Source organism: Oreochromis aureus, linkage group 3 (assembly GCF_013358895.1).
Source record: "Oreochromis aureus strain Israel breed Guangdong linkage group 3, ZZ_aureus, whole genome shotgun sequence".
Lineage (NCBI taxonomy): Eukaryota > Metazoa > Chordata > Actinopteri > Cichliformes > Cichlidae > Oreochromis > Oreochromis aureus.
In genome coordinates this window covers 28310694-28326306 of record NC_052944.1, presented here as the reverse complement: position 1 = coordinate 28326306, position 15613 = coordinate 28310694, and the positions used below count along the sequence as shown (strand labels likewise).

Sequence of the window (15613 nt, the reverse complement as noted above, 5' to 3'; positions counted from 1 at the left end):
GCTCTCCTGGCTTGAGTAGGATGGCTAATCTAGATAGCGGGAGGCCTCCCTCCTGCTAGCATCCACAAGAGAAGGAAACCCTAATTGCTTATGTCATAAAGCTCTCTGACCCAGATAAGCCTTCACTCCCCAAAGCTGCTGAGATAAACCCCACTTTACCTCACCAAACCTGCCTCTCCTGATCCACCATCCCCCTCCTAACCTTTCCGCACCTTCTGCTACGTTATTAACACCCTGAGCAGGGGGAGAAAAAATGTACATCATGGGTTTTAAAGTTTGATGTCTTTGTATTTAAAAAAGATGACTAAGCATATACCAAATATATATAGTATGTATGTAAAACAAATGAATAACCTAGCATGAGTACTCTAACTCTAAGGTTATTGCTATTTTTTTAAGGCCTCGCTGCTGTACGTGAGTAATAACGGAGGTTGGGATGAAGTGAGTAGAAGGCAAAAACAAAGCCTAACTTAATAAAGCTGGTGATGACCAAGTGTGCGTCCAATGAAGGCTGATCTAAAGTCATAGCATGGCGTTGCGTGCCACTTGCCTTCGTGTGCCTGGACCCAATAATGAAGGCTTAGTCACAAAATGCCACGGCCCCTCGCACAGTTGTCGAGTGCTGAATGTCACACGTGCTCCACTTTATCAACCAACAGATGGCCGGTTAAACCATCAACGCTCGAGCGACGTTACAGCTGAGCACAATGATACTGACGTGTTTTATTTTCTTCATCACCGTTCTTTTTTTTATTTATCAGGATACAATGAAGGCTCTCCTGGGAACCTCACTGGCCATGGGTGTCATTGCAGAGGGAATTCAGTCCATATGAAACAGAAGCCATACAGAGAACTCATTAAACTCCACTGTAACAGAGATCTTAATTACTAAGTAGGAACTTTTAATTGGATGCTGTCCCAGCTCACCTTGTAATCACCCGTCACATGCTGTTGGTGCAGGGATGGCTTTAAAGCCTCCCCATCTTAAACCCCGTTACACCACAGGTTAGAGTCAACTAGGTCAAGTGTTTTGGAGAATGATACTCCTCTGATAACTCGTAGTTTTCTCACTTTGAGCGACACGCCTCGACACATATGAAGGTTTTACGTAACATCGCGCACGCTCTGAGTTCAGACGGGCGAAGCCTGCTGTGTTTGAAACGCTTTACTTGGACATGAAGTGTTGCAGTTGTTTTTAAATGATGCTTCTGGAAACTCTGTTGACATTAGATGTCATTGCAAATCCCTCTGGTGAAGTTAATTGATTGGATTTGAGCATTTCCAAGTGCTCAAGGAACCTTCGCATGACTGAGGATGTTTGTTTTCTTACTTGCAATTTGTTTTAAAATTACTTTTCATTTGAAACTTTTACACAATTATAAAAACTGGTGGTATAAAAACACCTACAGTAAAGTTATTTATTTTACAGTTTTGTAGGGTGAATGAATGCATTTTTAAAAATTCAGCCCAAGGGAGTCTTTACTCGTCTTATAACAGAAGAATTTGGACCCATTTTTATGCCAGCGTTTCAGTTTAATAAAATAAAAGACAAATACATTTCCTCATCCTCCCACTTTACTCATGCATAAATGCTAATATATATACATGTTTAATTTTGAAGTATTTTTGTACATTATTAATCATCTTATATGACATTATTTCGTATCAGTGACTTTCCCTGATTTGTAAAGCGACTCATTAAAGGAGCATTTCCTGAATTCTTTCATTTTTTTAAAAACGAGTCTAATATCCAATCATTATTGTGATTGTTGTCTAATCCTTCAGTGCGTGATAAAGTTTGACTGAATGCTTTACAATATTTAAAAAATTGTCAGGGTCTCGGGGGGTGGTGGGGGGCTAAGACAGGGGTTAGAGGCGAGAGGCAGGGTGCTCTGTGGACAGGTGCCAGTCTGTCACAGGCCTCACTACATCTCAGTTACATCTAAATAATCATTATTTTTGTCCAGTACAGCTGAATTTTAAACATGTTCACAATGTGGATGCTGTTACATTTCCTTTGATTTAATGAAGTCCAGTCTGAGCCTGCTGTAGGTTCAATAGAAATAATGTGATATTTTAAGTGATATCAGTCTTACCCGTAAGTGTCAATAAATTAGAGCCATTAGCACAGATCCTTTCCCAATTTTTCCCAAATACCTCTTGGAGATGTTATATTTGTATTTCTCCCCTTTATGAATCAACAACCTTCAATATTTAGAAACCTCTCCACTTTTGTTGAATTGAAAACTGACTGAATGGCCAAAATGGATTTCTGACGTTTCTACGTGTAGTATGTTTGCTAATGTTGGTAAATAGACTGCACAGGATTAAGGGTTATATATAAAATAAAGAAATTACAATATTAGGTATTTTGCACACTTCCATTACACTGTCTTGTGTCTGCATCGTCCTGTTCTGTCTAGTCTTGTTTTTTTGCACATTGCACTTTACATAGTCCTGTGTTTGTCTGTCATATGTAGGATCAGGAATGTTGTCTCGTTTCACTCTGTACTGTACCACTGTACATGTTTGAAATGATGATAAAAGTCACTTGACTTGACATCTTCATGCAGCGGATTAAGTGCTTTCTAACAAACACACAGGCTCAGTGGATGCACTGGAGGCAGCTCAGGGCTCAGTATCTTTCCCAAGCCATGTGGGCTGGATGATCCAGGGATCAAGCCACTGACCTTCTGACTACAAGACGACCTGCTCTACCACCTGAGCCACAGCTGGCTCTTTCTTTCATATACTCTGAGTTTGTGATATAACCAGGTGTGATTTCACAAACTTACTCTATTCTTGAGTTAGAGCAAGAGTCAATCACAGTCACGGGTCAAATGTAAATAATCCAGGTTTATTAGAAATTCCAACAATACAAATCAGGCATCATAGAGAAAAAAATAAATAAATACAAAAACAATTAATTTCCAAATAAGGAAGAAACACTGCACCAGGAGAAAAGCACTGCACCACATAATCACATAAGGTAATGTGTTCAAACTGATTCTGCTCCAAAAATGCTAAATAAATTATTTCATAGTGGTTTAAAAAAAATCACAATGTTCCATTTAAATTTCGTGCTACAGGTTATTCTTTGTTGCTCGAGGTCATAAAAAACTATTCCTGTTAACAAAGAAGAGTTTTTACAATAAATATATCACAAACATGACGAGTGAGGAAGAAAAAAAACACGTCAGTCCGTCTCGAATCGAGAATTAAATTGAAATTAAACACTTAAACACGTGAGTCAAACATATCTGAAGTGTATATGCATTCACTACAAACAAAGAAGAAGAGTGGTAGTCGAGGTTAATACTGTATGTATGTACCATAGTTACAGAATAAAGCCTAAGATCAAACATTTGCTGTCTTTTACTCCAATAGTAGCAAGAGAAGCAATCCTTTAACACCACAGGCTGCTCCTGTTTGTGGTTCACACTTTGATTATGCTTTATATGTGTGCTACATTAGTGCCTGTAGCTGCCCGCTCCCAACACACACTCCAGCTGAAGAGGTAAAAACAACAACAAAAATCTGTTGATAGATGTAGAGGACTGCCAGTGTCAGATCCCCAGTGTTATAAATACAGCAGTTCTCCACAGTGTATGCAAAAATCTAGTGTTGTACATAATCTGTGTACACAGGCTCCCAGAGCTTTGTTCTCATGAGATTAACCCTTTCAGTCCGATAAGCACTCGCAGCCAAATGTGCTAACGGCCGTGCTGCGGAGCTGCTTCACGTCCTGAGCACCAAACAGCGCCGCTGATGTGTGAGCGCTCTGCTGTTTTTACCACAGGCTGAAAACAAACACTCGAGCGACTGTTGCCACCTTGTGGTCAGAGCGCACTATAGAACACACTTTACTCCCATGATTGCAGGTCTGCAGAGCAACAATCAGACTACTTCACCATTTTTTTTCTTGAATAGCTGACATAAATGTCTGAAACCAGGCCAAACAAGTGAAGTTAAATAGTGTGAGGAGGTTTTTTTTAGCCACAGAAATCTGTGTCAAATCAAAAGATGCAGACTCGTCTGCTGTGACGACCTTGTCAGAATCAAGGAGCAGCAGAAAGAAGCTTTATCTTTAAACTAGTGTTTTTGCCCTTGGAGGAAATATAATAATCAAACCCTTCAAATCCCCAAAAGGAAAAAAATGTAGCATTTTTAGCTTCACTTCCAGTCAGAGGGCTGTTGGTGTTTGTATATATGTAGATGGAGAACTTGTTTCTGTACAGAAAGCCTGATTAAAGCATCTTCAGCATCGCTCTAGAAAACAACACCGCTGCCTTCCTGCTGATGTCTCCTTGTAGACAAGTAGACCTTTGTGATGCTCCACCACCTTCCTAAAAATGAACCTGCTCAGTCAGTCTGCAGGAGAATAAGCTGGTCAGGAGCTCCACATTAAGCAGCTGGTCCTTACTGTTGGTCCCTGATGTATCAGCCAATTCATTTTTCTGCCAGCTGCTGTCAAACACCACCACGCCTGTTAACGTTAAACACAATGTCTGAAATGTAAGACGTTAAACTTCATGTTACTCGCAGTGAAATCTAGGACTCTGCTCCATTTTTCAATCTGGACGAGTGTAAAATTATTTCTAAATATAGGATGCATTCCTTATGTGCTTTAAAATGACCCCAAATGTTATCTGAATGTGCATTTGAGTGAAATCGCAGTGAACTCCAGATTTTCTGCCCTGTTTCTCACTCTTGAATGATCATTTCTTTTTCTCCCATCCAAGCGAACACTCAGAAATCCCCAGGCAGCATTTCCCTGATGCTCATTTTCACAAAATTTGAAATAAACGCCTACTGTGCCACCATCACAAAAAAAAGAAAAATCAGAGAGAAACTAGGAAATTGATGTGCTGACTATGAAAGTTGGGCAGAAAGAGTCTTACAGGAAGCTAAATCTGGATACAAGAAGAAAGCGTCCGTCGTTTCAGCTCGACAGCGACGTCATCAACGGCCGATGTCCTCGTCTTTTTTTCAGCAGCGCCGGGCGGAGGACGGATATTTGGTCTTCAGGCCCTCTTTGAAGTTGCGAAACAGAACCCGGTTGCGTTTGTTCTCCTCGTCTTTCCTAGCGTGGAACTCCCCCTGGATCTTGAAGCCGCGGTGCACCACAAAGGCAGTGCTCAGCACGGAGAACCTGTATCCGGCCACGTGGAGCTCACAGGCCTGGAGGGAGATTAAACAACAGCATGAGAAGACAGACGTGCAGGTGGGAAGTGATGAGAGCGAACGGGGGGAGGTGAGAGAAGATAATGACACAGGAGACGGTTTTGGTATCGAGGGCAGAAGGCGTGAGAACAAAGGTGAGAGAGCGGGCGTGATGAAGGAGAGATGAAACGTCTTCTTCAGGTACGAGGTGTCAGGGAGAGGCTGTGTGGAGTGATGGAACCGACGAAGGTGTGGAGACATTTCCACAGGGGAAAGGAGAAGCTTAGAAAAAGAAGGCCATAAGGTTTAGAAGTTTTGGTGGGTTGATACCACCAAAAACGATCTGTGTCGAACAGACTAACGATCAGATTAATTTAATTTGAAGGGGCCTTCACTCCTTTAATATCAGACTTTCCTAAAGTTGAGGAACCTGTGAGAGGTCAAAGCTGATGCACCAGAGGCAGACGTCCTGTGAATTCTCGTCCTCAGTAAACAATCATGTGTTTTAGTTTTAAAATATGTAACTCTTACTGCATTTACATCCACCATCCACGTCTCTCAGAAGTTTTAGGAAGCTTAAAACTCCACAAAAAAGCTGCTGACCCAGTTTTAGTCTGAAAAGTCCAGGATTATGAAAAAAAGATATTTTATGGGATTTCATCCTGCTCTGGGGCACGTCCTCTCCCACTACGGTAACTCATTAAACTTCATTTGTGATCTCTTGTCCAGCTCCATGCCCTCTTTACAGTGTATATGGGGATTATGCTAAAAGATCTGCTGTACTGATAAAGTTTAGCAAATGTGAACACAGGAAGGAGAGGCAACTTAAATAATAAGTGTGTGAGATGACAGACTTATAAACATCACAGCTCTATCGCTAAAACACAGGATTAAAATAATCTTAAAAAAAACAGTGTCAGTTTTTATGCTTTCAGCTGCAGCCTCAGTGACATTTAACAGAAGTTTAACAGCGAGTACCAAAAAACAAAATTCAAGCACAGGCGTAGTCTACATGCAGATGTGATATATGTTTTTCAGGTTTTCCAGGTTTTAGTCTAAGAGCGATACTGATGCTGACAGTGTGTGGTAGCTCTCTCCTGTATGTTCAGTGATGGTTGTGGTTTTATATTTAAACACCTCATGGGCTTCAGCTAACAGGCAGATCTTCTTGAAATCATGACCACCTTTCTCATACCAACCTGGCTGATACGATTGAAGCCATACTGCTTGAAGTTCTCATCGTAGAGAGGCACAGAGCGGTGCCCGATGTAAAAGGGCTCCCAGGGGTCCACCCAGGTGAGCGTGTAGGCAACTTCCAGGGTTCCCGTCTCTCTGACGTGGCTGTTTACCCACTGTGAGTAGTTGGTGGGGGCCTGACAACGAGGACACAGCTCTTCATAAAAGGGCCGGACTTCACCGACCTGGTAGAGCTGAACCAGCTCTGCCTTGGTGGCTGGCATCTTCCTAGCGTGGCGGATCTCGAAAGCCGGTAGGACGAAGACCTCGTCACTCGCTGGCTCACGCTTGGCGATCATGGCCATGAACTGCTCGTGCAGGTCGGCGCTTGGCATCATGTCCATGTCAATGACCAAGATGTAGGAGGACTCCGTGCCTCCTCTGGCGATGTTACGAAGAAGGTTGTTGGGGTAGGAGATGTTTCCGCTCATGGCATAGTTCTTGTACTTCTCCCCGTGAGTCTCCAGTCTGGAGAACACTGAGGCACAGTCCTCAAGACCTGCAAAATGCTCACGGTCCTGCTCCGGGAAGCTGGCCATCTCTCCAGAGAGGCAAACCAAGTGGAAGTCCACCAGGGCTTGGATGTGAGGGCAGAAGAAGCTGAGAGCGTACACCAGAGCTGTGGCAAACTTCACATCTTGGCCGTGAGCGAATATGGCCACAGAGATGGGGTTCTGCCACCTCTCCAGCAAGGACTCCAGGTAGTGCAGGTTGTTGATAGTGGTGTGTGTAGCTAGAGCCAGGATGTTGGAGCTGGGGTCAGATCCCGGCTTCTCATTCGTGGTGAAGTCACTTTTGATCAAGTTCTTGTACACTCGGTACTGCCCGCTGTTGTCAAAGATCCCGCCGGTGGACAGCGAGTACCTCAGGCGCTCCTTCCGCGAGTTTTTCTCCGGGTGGGCATTTTTCTTGGCCCCGGAGCCTCCGAAGAGCTCCGAGTATCGGTACCGCTGCTGCTTACCGTGAAACTTGGACAGGAAGGACAGGTAGATGAGCTGCAGCAGCGCCACTATCAGCAGGGCGCTCAGCACTACTTTGAAGGCGGAACATTTCTTGGAGAGATGCATCCCAGACAGGCTGCAGGACACAAAGAGGTCCGAAAACCACAACTGGATGCCTCTTACTGCTCTATTTCTGTCCCAGCTAGCGTCACCGACACTGCTGCCTCGGTGCTAACTGCAGCCTCCTCGGCTGGAAATGTAACGAATACTCGATCGCATGTTTTCCCGGTTAGTGGCAGCGCTGACCTAGATTTCCACACGACTCAGAAAAGAACAAATAAAGCGACCATCCAGTTTCTGTGATCTCCATCAAAGCACAGCACAGTTGTCAGCAGTCTGCTGCTGCTGCGACAGCGGCGCACACCGATGTGTTATAACCGTAATGACGAAAGTAAAGGCGCCGCTGAATTCACTCCGGGAGAAGTGTTTGCGCTTGTTTTTAATTTGTCCTAAAGGCCACTGTGTGAACTAGAGGATGTTCTAAATACGGTGCCGTTACGTGAGAACGAAGTCTTTAGAAATAAGCCAAATAAATATGGATACTGTTCTTCTATGTTGCCCTTGAATACAATTTGCTGTTGCGAAAGAGACATTCAGACGAGGTGGCCGAGTGGTTAAGGCGATGGACTGCTAATCCATTGTGCTCTGCACGCGTGGGTTCGAATCCCATCCTCGTCGGTAGCTTTTCACTTTTTCCCTCTTAATCCTGAATCACGTGTTTTGTCACTTACGTAACGCCATATATTTATAAATAATCTGAACTCTCAATTGCCCAGTATCGCTTGCTCACATTAGTCCAAACGGACCAAGAGATTTAAATTACAAATGAAGGAGCTTCAATCAATCTGCCTCAATCCCATATAAAACCCAGAATGAATACTATAAAGTGTAGCTATATATATACACACATAGAAAGAGATAAATATAGATGTGAGAGATGGTGCAGAGATGGCAGTGCACACAGACGTCCAGAGAAAATATCAGCTCGCATTTTTATTGTTTTTGTTAGCTTTTCTTTTCCCCTGTCTCAGTTTACTTTAGTTTCACGAGTTAATCTGATATTTTAAGGTTTATGTTTTTGCCTAAGAGTTTTTGGTGTGGTTCATTCTAGTTATTATGTTGTTGGTTTTGTTTTTGGTGGTTATTTGTCATAGGTAAGATAATAAGTTCAAAAGCACACGGCTCTCTACCACATACTCGTCTCAACTAAACATAAGCTCCAGTGTATTTTTGTGTTTGACAAATTTAACTAAACTTACAAAAATTACAACTAAAGACATTTATTGTGTATTTTTTGGTTTAGTTTTGTAAACAATCAACATCCTTTCCATTTTTCTTTGAAGTGTGGTGTTTCAGTTAAAGCCCTTTCAGTTCCCCACACTAAGTTTAAATTTTTGTTATTTATAATTGCCTTGCAGACAAACTAGGAGCAATCCAAAACTTGGGCACCAAAATCTGTTGGCTGACCTGTGGTTTTGCTCTTTTTTTGTTTTAGAATGAAAGTGAGCACATGTATAGTAAAGGTATTATATCTTACTTTAACTGACGTGTATTTTCCTATTGATACATTTTAGGTGTTTTCTGTGTTTGAGTAAACAAAGTTATCTTCCTTTCACTGTGTCCAAAACCTTTGGTGAGTGGCAAACTTTTCACTATCCCAGAAAACCCCCAGAGGTCTTTTTATAAAAACTCAATACAAAAGACTTTCCCCATCTTGAAATCAGTCTTAGATCACCATGCAGGATACCTCAGTTTCTGAACGTCATGATTTGACAGAGCTATAATTATTGATAGAGGTTTATCCTTTGAAAGCAGGTGCTGCACATACAAGCGAATATACAAACCATGTTATGAGAGGGACTCTTTAAACTAGTCCTTTTTTTCTTCACCGTTTGTATATGAGAATAATTTATGATGCACTTTTGTTGAACCTTGTCTCATCTTGTTTAAAACTCTTGTTGGCTCCACTCCTCATGGAAGTGATGAGATGAACTGAGGACAACAACAAATCACAACTGTGACATTTTTTTTATTCATGATCATTAACAAAAACAAAGGCCTTACAACACATTAACCGTGTGGACAGTGCTCATGGGGTCCTAGGAGGCATTTCCTCAGTTATGGTGGGTTTTTATTATTAAGATGAGACAGTTACACTTCCAGGCTCGTCACCCCTGAACACAAACCGACCTCATTCAGAGCTAATACTCTGCATGGCTCATGTGTGGAGCTAAACGAGCTCAGAGGAAACGTACTGTCACAGAGGGAGGTTGAATATAACGTGTCTGTTTTTAAGTCTGATGATGTACTTGGAGTAAATTTAGATGTTCATGCTAAAGACGAGTGCTTTTTAAATGCCTTCATGGACATGAACTTTTGCTCAACTTAATAATTTTTTACAGCACGATGAAATCCAATTTTTGCACATCTTTCAAAATGATCTCTTCGTTATTTATTTTACTGGATGTTTAGGTGTCCCATTTCTTCTTAGTTTTCGAAATGACTCTTTAGTTTTGGCCAAACACATTAGCAGTTGCATCTTGTGTGGGAAAAACACTTTCGATAATCTTAAGACAGCAAAATCATGTTTTTAGCTGCTCCTGCGTGAGTGCGGGTAAATGTTCAGGGGGTTGAATTCAATCAGTGAACTGATGTCACAGTATTTCACCATTAAAAAAGGCAAACATAAGACAGCTTTAACTTTCACACTGAACATAAGGAAGCAGAATATACCTGCTGCAAATTAACAAGTGCGTTAGATTAAGCAGAGATTTCAGTAAACTTCAAATCCAGAGTTATCCTGCAAAGAGTTTGTTTTCCACCTAAACTGTGTGACTCCATCTACGTGTTCAACACTGCAGAAATCAAAGGGCCCTGCTGTCACTGTCCATGCTCACTACCTATGAAACTAAAACACCGGCTCCGCTTTTTGATCCGCCTCCTTCGCTGTCCCTGGAGGGAGCGGCTGACTGGCCCTTTTCCTCTCCTTCGCCCTCTCCCACCAAACGTATGTTGTAGCGTTCCCTGTACTCTGTGAGCTCCCGCCCCTTCGTCTGCATCTGTGAGTTGATGGACTCGATTATTTTGGAGATCTGTGAAGACAGGAGGAGGAAGAAAATTAAATCGTGAGCGAAATAAGAGTCTGTGTACAATATATGAAGCTATTAAACAGCAGAACACAGTGTGAAAATTGTAATATGCTATCATTTCCTCTTCCATCACCTGTTCTTTGTTGTTTTCCAAGGCAGGTAGAACTTCTTTTACTGTCCTCTCCACCAACACTCCTCCTATTAGACGAAAGCATTTCCTCGATGGATCCACCTCCTTCAATGTGTCTATTACTAAGCTGAATGGAAAACAGAAATGTTAAAAAGAAAACGTATTCAACTGAAAAGGTATCACAGGAATGCCTCAGCTAGTAGCTGACATTATGATTCCCCAGACTGTGAAATATTTGCGGCTAAGAACATGCATTCAGTGTTACATTCACATGCACCACCTGGTCTGCCCTAGAGCTTATTACGTATTTAGATGCTTATAATGTCAGGCCATAAGTCTCAAATAACCTCCACATCCACAAGTTCACTAGGATCATAAATTTCATCATCAGACAGTGAGTGTGAGGGTCCATGTGTCTACAAGGACTTATCCACGGAGACTTTATTTCACCATGCACTGACCACACATCCACTCTGGGAGGTGAACTTAAAAGAAGTATAACAGGAATAACGACTCAGCCATCAGGTCTTCCACCAAGTATATTAATACCCATACAAGTATATCTGACACCTCATTTAAGCATTTATTTACTTTTATATTTAAACGTTTTAAGATCAGTTACTTAAACTCAGTTACCAAAGTAACTGCTGCAAACCAGCCACCTGTTCCGGTTGTGCCAATGAAGTGTTTGCAAACATGCAAACGTTTCCTAATACTGGAAGTGAGAAATAAACACTTGCTGTGTGTGTTTTTCTATCATCTGTCCGCTTTTTCTGTGTACACGTGTGCGCGCACACATTTGGGCCAACATTTGAGAAGGCACGCAGTAAAACCATAAAATAATTTAGCTGCTTCCCAGTGCGTGTTGCAAGCCATGGTCAGATGGATTAAACTCCACCATCTTGGACTTCTGCTCTGAGATCCTCTATGAGCTGGAGGGGCACTTGAGCTAGAACCTGAGCTAGAATTTGACAAGGACCTAGAATCAAGGCATGACCCTTGACGCCTAGATAACGTCTATCGCCACTAGGATTTCATTCTGCTGTCGTAGCATCGGAGTCGCCAAATAGCATAACTGAATTCTGTGTATCAATAAATCATGTTCAGTTCTCTCTTTCTTGAACTGCCGCATGAAACTTCTTTGTAAATGTAAACTGTTTAGAGCGGATCAGAAGGTTTGTACCAACCTGTGCTCGTTGATGTCCATCTCCAACTCTGCAGCTTTAGAAGCCATACTGCGCTGCTCCTGACGCATCCTCTGAAATGTTGCCACCACCTGCCGCAGAAAACCACAGTGAGCACCATCATGGACCAGCAGAGATATTGCATATGGTATGTTATATTTATATTCACGTTTCTTGGAGATGACCGGACATGTAAGCATGTCTGATCCACACATAGTTAAGGTGTAAAAGTCTATGTAACCTCACCACACTCAGAAATTCACACATTTTCAGTAATTTTTTGGCTATATCATAAAAATAATGGCATTTTAATTTCAAGTAACTTAAACGCCTCCTGGTGATCAAAATCAGTGACCCTGTTTCTACCAGTGGAAACTGTCAAGGAATGTTCACATTAACAATTAACCAGACTTCACTAAAAACACATAAGTTCTCAACAACATACACAGCCATCACTATTTTCTGAGATGACTGAGGTATTTTAATATCCGCTCAGCATGAGTCTGTGATGGTCACTGCTGTACTCTATGCTGTTCTGTGCTTCGCTGGGACAGCAGAGGGCAGCTGACACCAACAAACGTAAACTGATCCATGATGGACAGCCTGCAGAAGCACCACATGAAACCATTGCATTGATCACATTAATCGCTTTCCACATACTTTTGTTGAGAGCAGCTACACTGCAGGACTTTTACGGCAGACTCAGTTCATCGTTACAGATACTTTATGAATATCTGAGTAATGTGGCTTCACGTTGATTGAGTCGGGCTGGGTGGTCTTCAGTTATAAAAATAGCATCTTCTATTCACGCATCCACACCATCTCCTTACACACATGCGCACATTTAAATACGTCTAACAGCCATAAACCGCTCTCTAGAAGCGCACACCTGACCCCAGCTCATTATATGAACGCTTAAATCTTCATGTTTAACACCAGCTGCTTGTTAGAGAGCAGACTGATGTCCGGACACCTGGCTCACGCCGATGGGAAGCTAACGTTAGCTTTAGCTATCCGGGACTCAAACTGGTGGCTGTAACTCCACCGCACATGGCCCAACGACAATAATATCAACGACTGCACCGGTGAAGCAGCCTGAGGCGGAGGGGAGGGTACCTGTTCAGCTGACGGGCCGGACTGTTTCCCACCGCCGCTGTTGCTGGATTTGCTACCCGTGCTGCTACTGTTGGCTGCCATCTTGGAAGGGTGTTGCTGCGAGGGACCCAGGAAAGACGTACAGGGCTGGTTTACGCGATTGCCTGTATAAAAATGAATAAAGTGTGACTTTCCATTATGGTATTATTTTCTTTTAAGTATGTGAAAGTATGGACTACCTCACATTACTAGGCCTTCAGTATGGACCAATTACTGTATGGACCTTAAATTACATTGTTAAAGGTTACACAGCCTATGTTGTTTTTATTGTGGATTATACATTTCATTTTTACTTCTTATGGTGTTGCTGCAAGACGGCAATTTCCCTTGCGTGATCAATAAAGAATCTGTCTATTTACACTCTATGGCGACTTCATTCCTTTATGAAATCCTATTTTAATTAGGGGTGGGTTTTTATAATCGATTTATCGATTAAAATAGATTCTGGCCTGGATAACGTGAAATCGATTCATTAATCCTGAATCGATTTTTTAATATAAATTTATTTTGCCCGAAATGCCAGAATCTCTGGTGAAATCTCACAAAATTTCAACAACCACCAAACAGCTAAGACAGTAAATGAGAGCAGGTACACGGATTCTGCACAAAGACGTAAACACAAAGCGTGGACCCGCGGATCAGAATCAGTGAGATGTCGCCTTTCTCACCTGACGGCACGGACACGGTCGGGGCTGAAAGCTGACAACTCACTGATTCTGATCTGTCGGCGGGTCCGCACTTTGTGTTCACGCCCTGTTGGCGCTGATTCTAAAGCTGTTAGTTTTATCTCTCTCCAAACAATAAAAATAAAACTGACTGAACCAGCAGCAAAAGAAGATCCAAACTACGCTCCACATAAACATCGTCATGAATTTCCTCTGACTTTTACTGTTTTGCTTCCACCACGATAAAATCACACTTCATGCACAGCTCTCTCTCTCTCTCTCTCTGTACTGTTTTCTGCATTATTCGCTTGCTTGTTATGCACAAGTTTACCGTTGTTTACAGTGCTGTCGGCCGCTGTTTTTTTTTTCGTTTTCATACTTCTGAAAAGAAAACCTAATTTCTGCCGTTCAATACTGAACAAATTTAAACTTTTTAAAATTATGCAAAAAGCAAAACGCTTAGCCGTGTCTCTAATAATCAGAATCAGAATCAGAAAGGGTTTTATTGCCAAATGTCGAGCAGGTTTACAACACTAGGAAATTGCTGCGGTACTTAGTGCAAACATACTGTCATATAACGCTTAAATAAACATAAAAATAAATAAAAATTAAAAGTGCTAACCAGGGGCGATTCTAGGATTAGAGCTTTGGGGGTGCTGAGCACCCAGAGAGCTGCCCATCCAGGCAAGATAAACGTTACACATCACGATGAGACTTCTTCCCTGTCTCTTTCAGTCCCTGCATTCTTAAATGTCTCCAGTTGTCCCGAGTTCTCTATGACTGTCTCCTCCTGCATTTAAACCCCTGTTCCTCCCTGTCCTTGTCGTATGTTGTCTTCGTCTCTGTTATCAGTCATCAAAATTTTACCATCTCTGTGCAAATCTGCAAATTTCTTTACTAAATCATAAGATTCTTAAATTCATCAAGTCTCTCTGTGCCTGGGTCCTCGTCACAAAACATGACATCACTGTTTTGTACATTTTAACACAATTGAATACCCACATTCGTGAAAGAAAACCAAAACACTTTTTTGAAAAGTCTGTAACAAAACCATCAAATCTGATAAAGGTTATTTAAATGCTGCAAACGAAGAATGGATTGGAATAAAGAAAAAAAAAACATATCCTAACCTTAATTACTTTGGGGGGTGGGGGGTGGGGGGTAATGAATGATGCCAATAGTGAGTAAAAATTCAACAGTATAATACAGATACATAAAAAACACTCCCAAAACATTATAAATTATTACAAAATATTAATAAAAAACTATAAAAATGGAGGCAACTTTGCCTGAGGTAGAGTATATACAATGTATGAAAAAAATCTTTACTGCAGATACTAATTTGACTAATTTAATAATACTAATTTTGTGTTGTAAGATTTATGAGTTTCATGCTTTCATAGTGGTACTTGGGAGAACTGACATTTTTCTCAGGTGGTACACACTGTAAAAAGTTTGAGAAACACTGATAAGTGTATGTGTGCTTTTGGAAAACATTTAAAGCTGCTGTACAGAATCTTTGAAACAAGCTTAAAACATTTTTAGAATATAAACAGAGCACTCTGCTTCTCTTTACAGCTCCTCACTCCAGCAGGGCTGTTTGGCTCTTTCTGATAGTGTGCAAATGTGATGTACGTACTGTGGCAGTCATACAGACAACTGGACGGTCCAAAAGTTATATTACCTATTACCTATTACTGGCTGAGGTTTTAGTAGAGTTGTGGCTGAACCACATAAAAATATATCATTAATTTTAATCTCCCCAATCCATTATAATGTTATGTTGGAATGCCTTTAAAGAGGGTCAAAAATGTTTCAACCCAGTTTGTTTTGCAGATTCTGTATAGCAGCTTTAATATAGGGAGAACACAACTTCCAGATTGTGCGAGTAAAAGTAGGTTTTTTCTCTTTGTCAGTTTAACAGTTTCTGTTTTGCTGTCACTGTTCCCTGTCTGTTTTCTTACCTGGTTCCTCCTGACCTTGTACTTTC

The 15613-nt window shown here is 41.6% G+C and overlaps 2 protein-coding genes and 1 non-coding gene across 3 annotated transcripts; 1 reads left to right on the top strand and 2 right to left on the bottom strand.

Annotated features, from left to right (window-relative positions):
• Positions 1 to 2836: 2836 nt before the first annotated feature.
• b4gat1 (beta-1,4-glucuronyltransferase 1) lies at positions 2837 to 8097 on the bottom strand. The gene is made up of 2 exons (XM_031732312.2): positions 6363 to 8097; positions 2837 to 5181 (listed from the first exon to the last, which is right to left on the bottom strand). Exons 1-2 carry the CDS (start codon positions 7464 to 7466, stop codon positions 4990 to 4992), a joined length of 1296 nt encoding a protein of 431 aa, XP_031588172.1. The 5' UTR covers positions 7467 to 8097; the 3' UTR covers positions 2837 to 4989.
• Positions 7997 to 8078, top strand: trnas-gcu. Its single transcript has one exon. It is a non-coding gene; the product is annotated as a tRNA-Ser (tRNA).
• Positions 8098 to 9409: 1312 nt separating the features above from the next.
• pfdn2 (prefoldin subunit 2) lies at positions 9410 to 13062 on the bottom strand. The gene is made up of 4 exons (XM_031732329.2): positions 12920 to 13062; positions 11807 to 11895; positions 10623 to 10746; positions 9410 to 10492 (listed from the first exon to the last, which is right to left on the bottom strand). Exons 1-4 carry the CDS (start codon positions 12998 to 13000, stop codon positions 10301 to 10303), a joined length of 486 nt encoding a protein of 161 aa, XP_031588189.1. The 5' UTR covers positions 13001 to 13062; the 3' UTR covers positions 9410 to 10300.
• Between the last annotated feature and the right edge of the window lie 2551 nt (positions 13063 to 15613).

What these genes read in the sequence shown, in the direction of transcription:
- b4gat1 (XM_031732312.2), bottom strand. Translation starts at nt 7,466, where the DNA reads ATGCATCTCTCCAAGAAATGTTCCGCCTTCAAAGTAGTGCTGAGCGCC. An exon ending in GCTTCAATCGTATCAGCCAG is followed by an intron (nt 5,182 to 6,362) that starts GTTGGTATGAGA and finishes ATCTCCCTCCAG; the next exon opens with GCCTGTGAGCTCCACGTGGC.
- pfdn2 (XM_031732329.2), bottom strand. Translation starts at nt 13,000, where the DNA reads ATGGCAGCCAACAGTAGCAGCACGGGTAGCAAATCCAGCAACAGCGGC. An exon ending in CCGGCCCGTCAGCTGAACAG is followed by an intron (nt 11,896 to 12,919) that starts GTACCCTCCCCT and finishes TTTCTGCGGCAG; the next exon opens with GTGGTGGCAACATTTCAGAG. An exon ending in ATGGACATCAACGAGCACAG is followed by an intron (nt 10,747 to 11,806) that starts GTTGGTACAAAC and finishes TTTTCCATTCAG; the next exon opens with CTTAGTAATAGACACATTGA.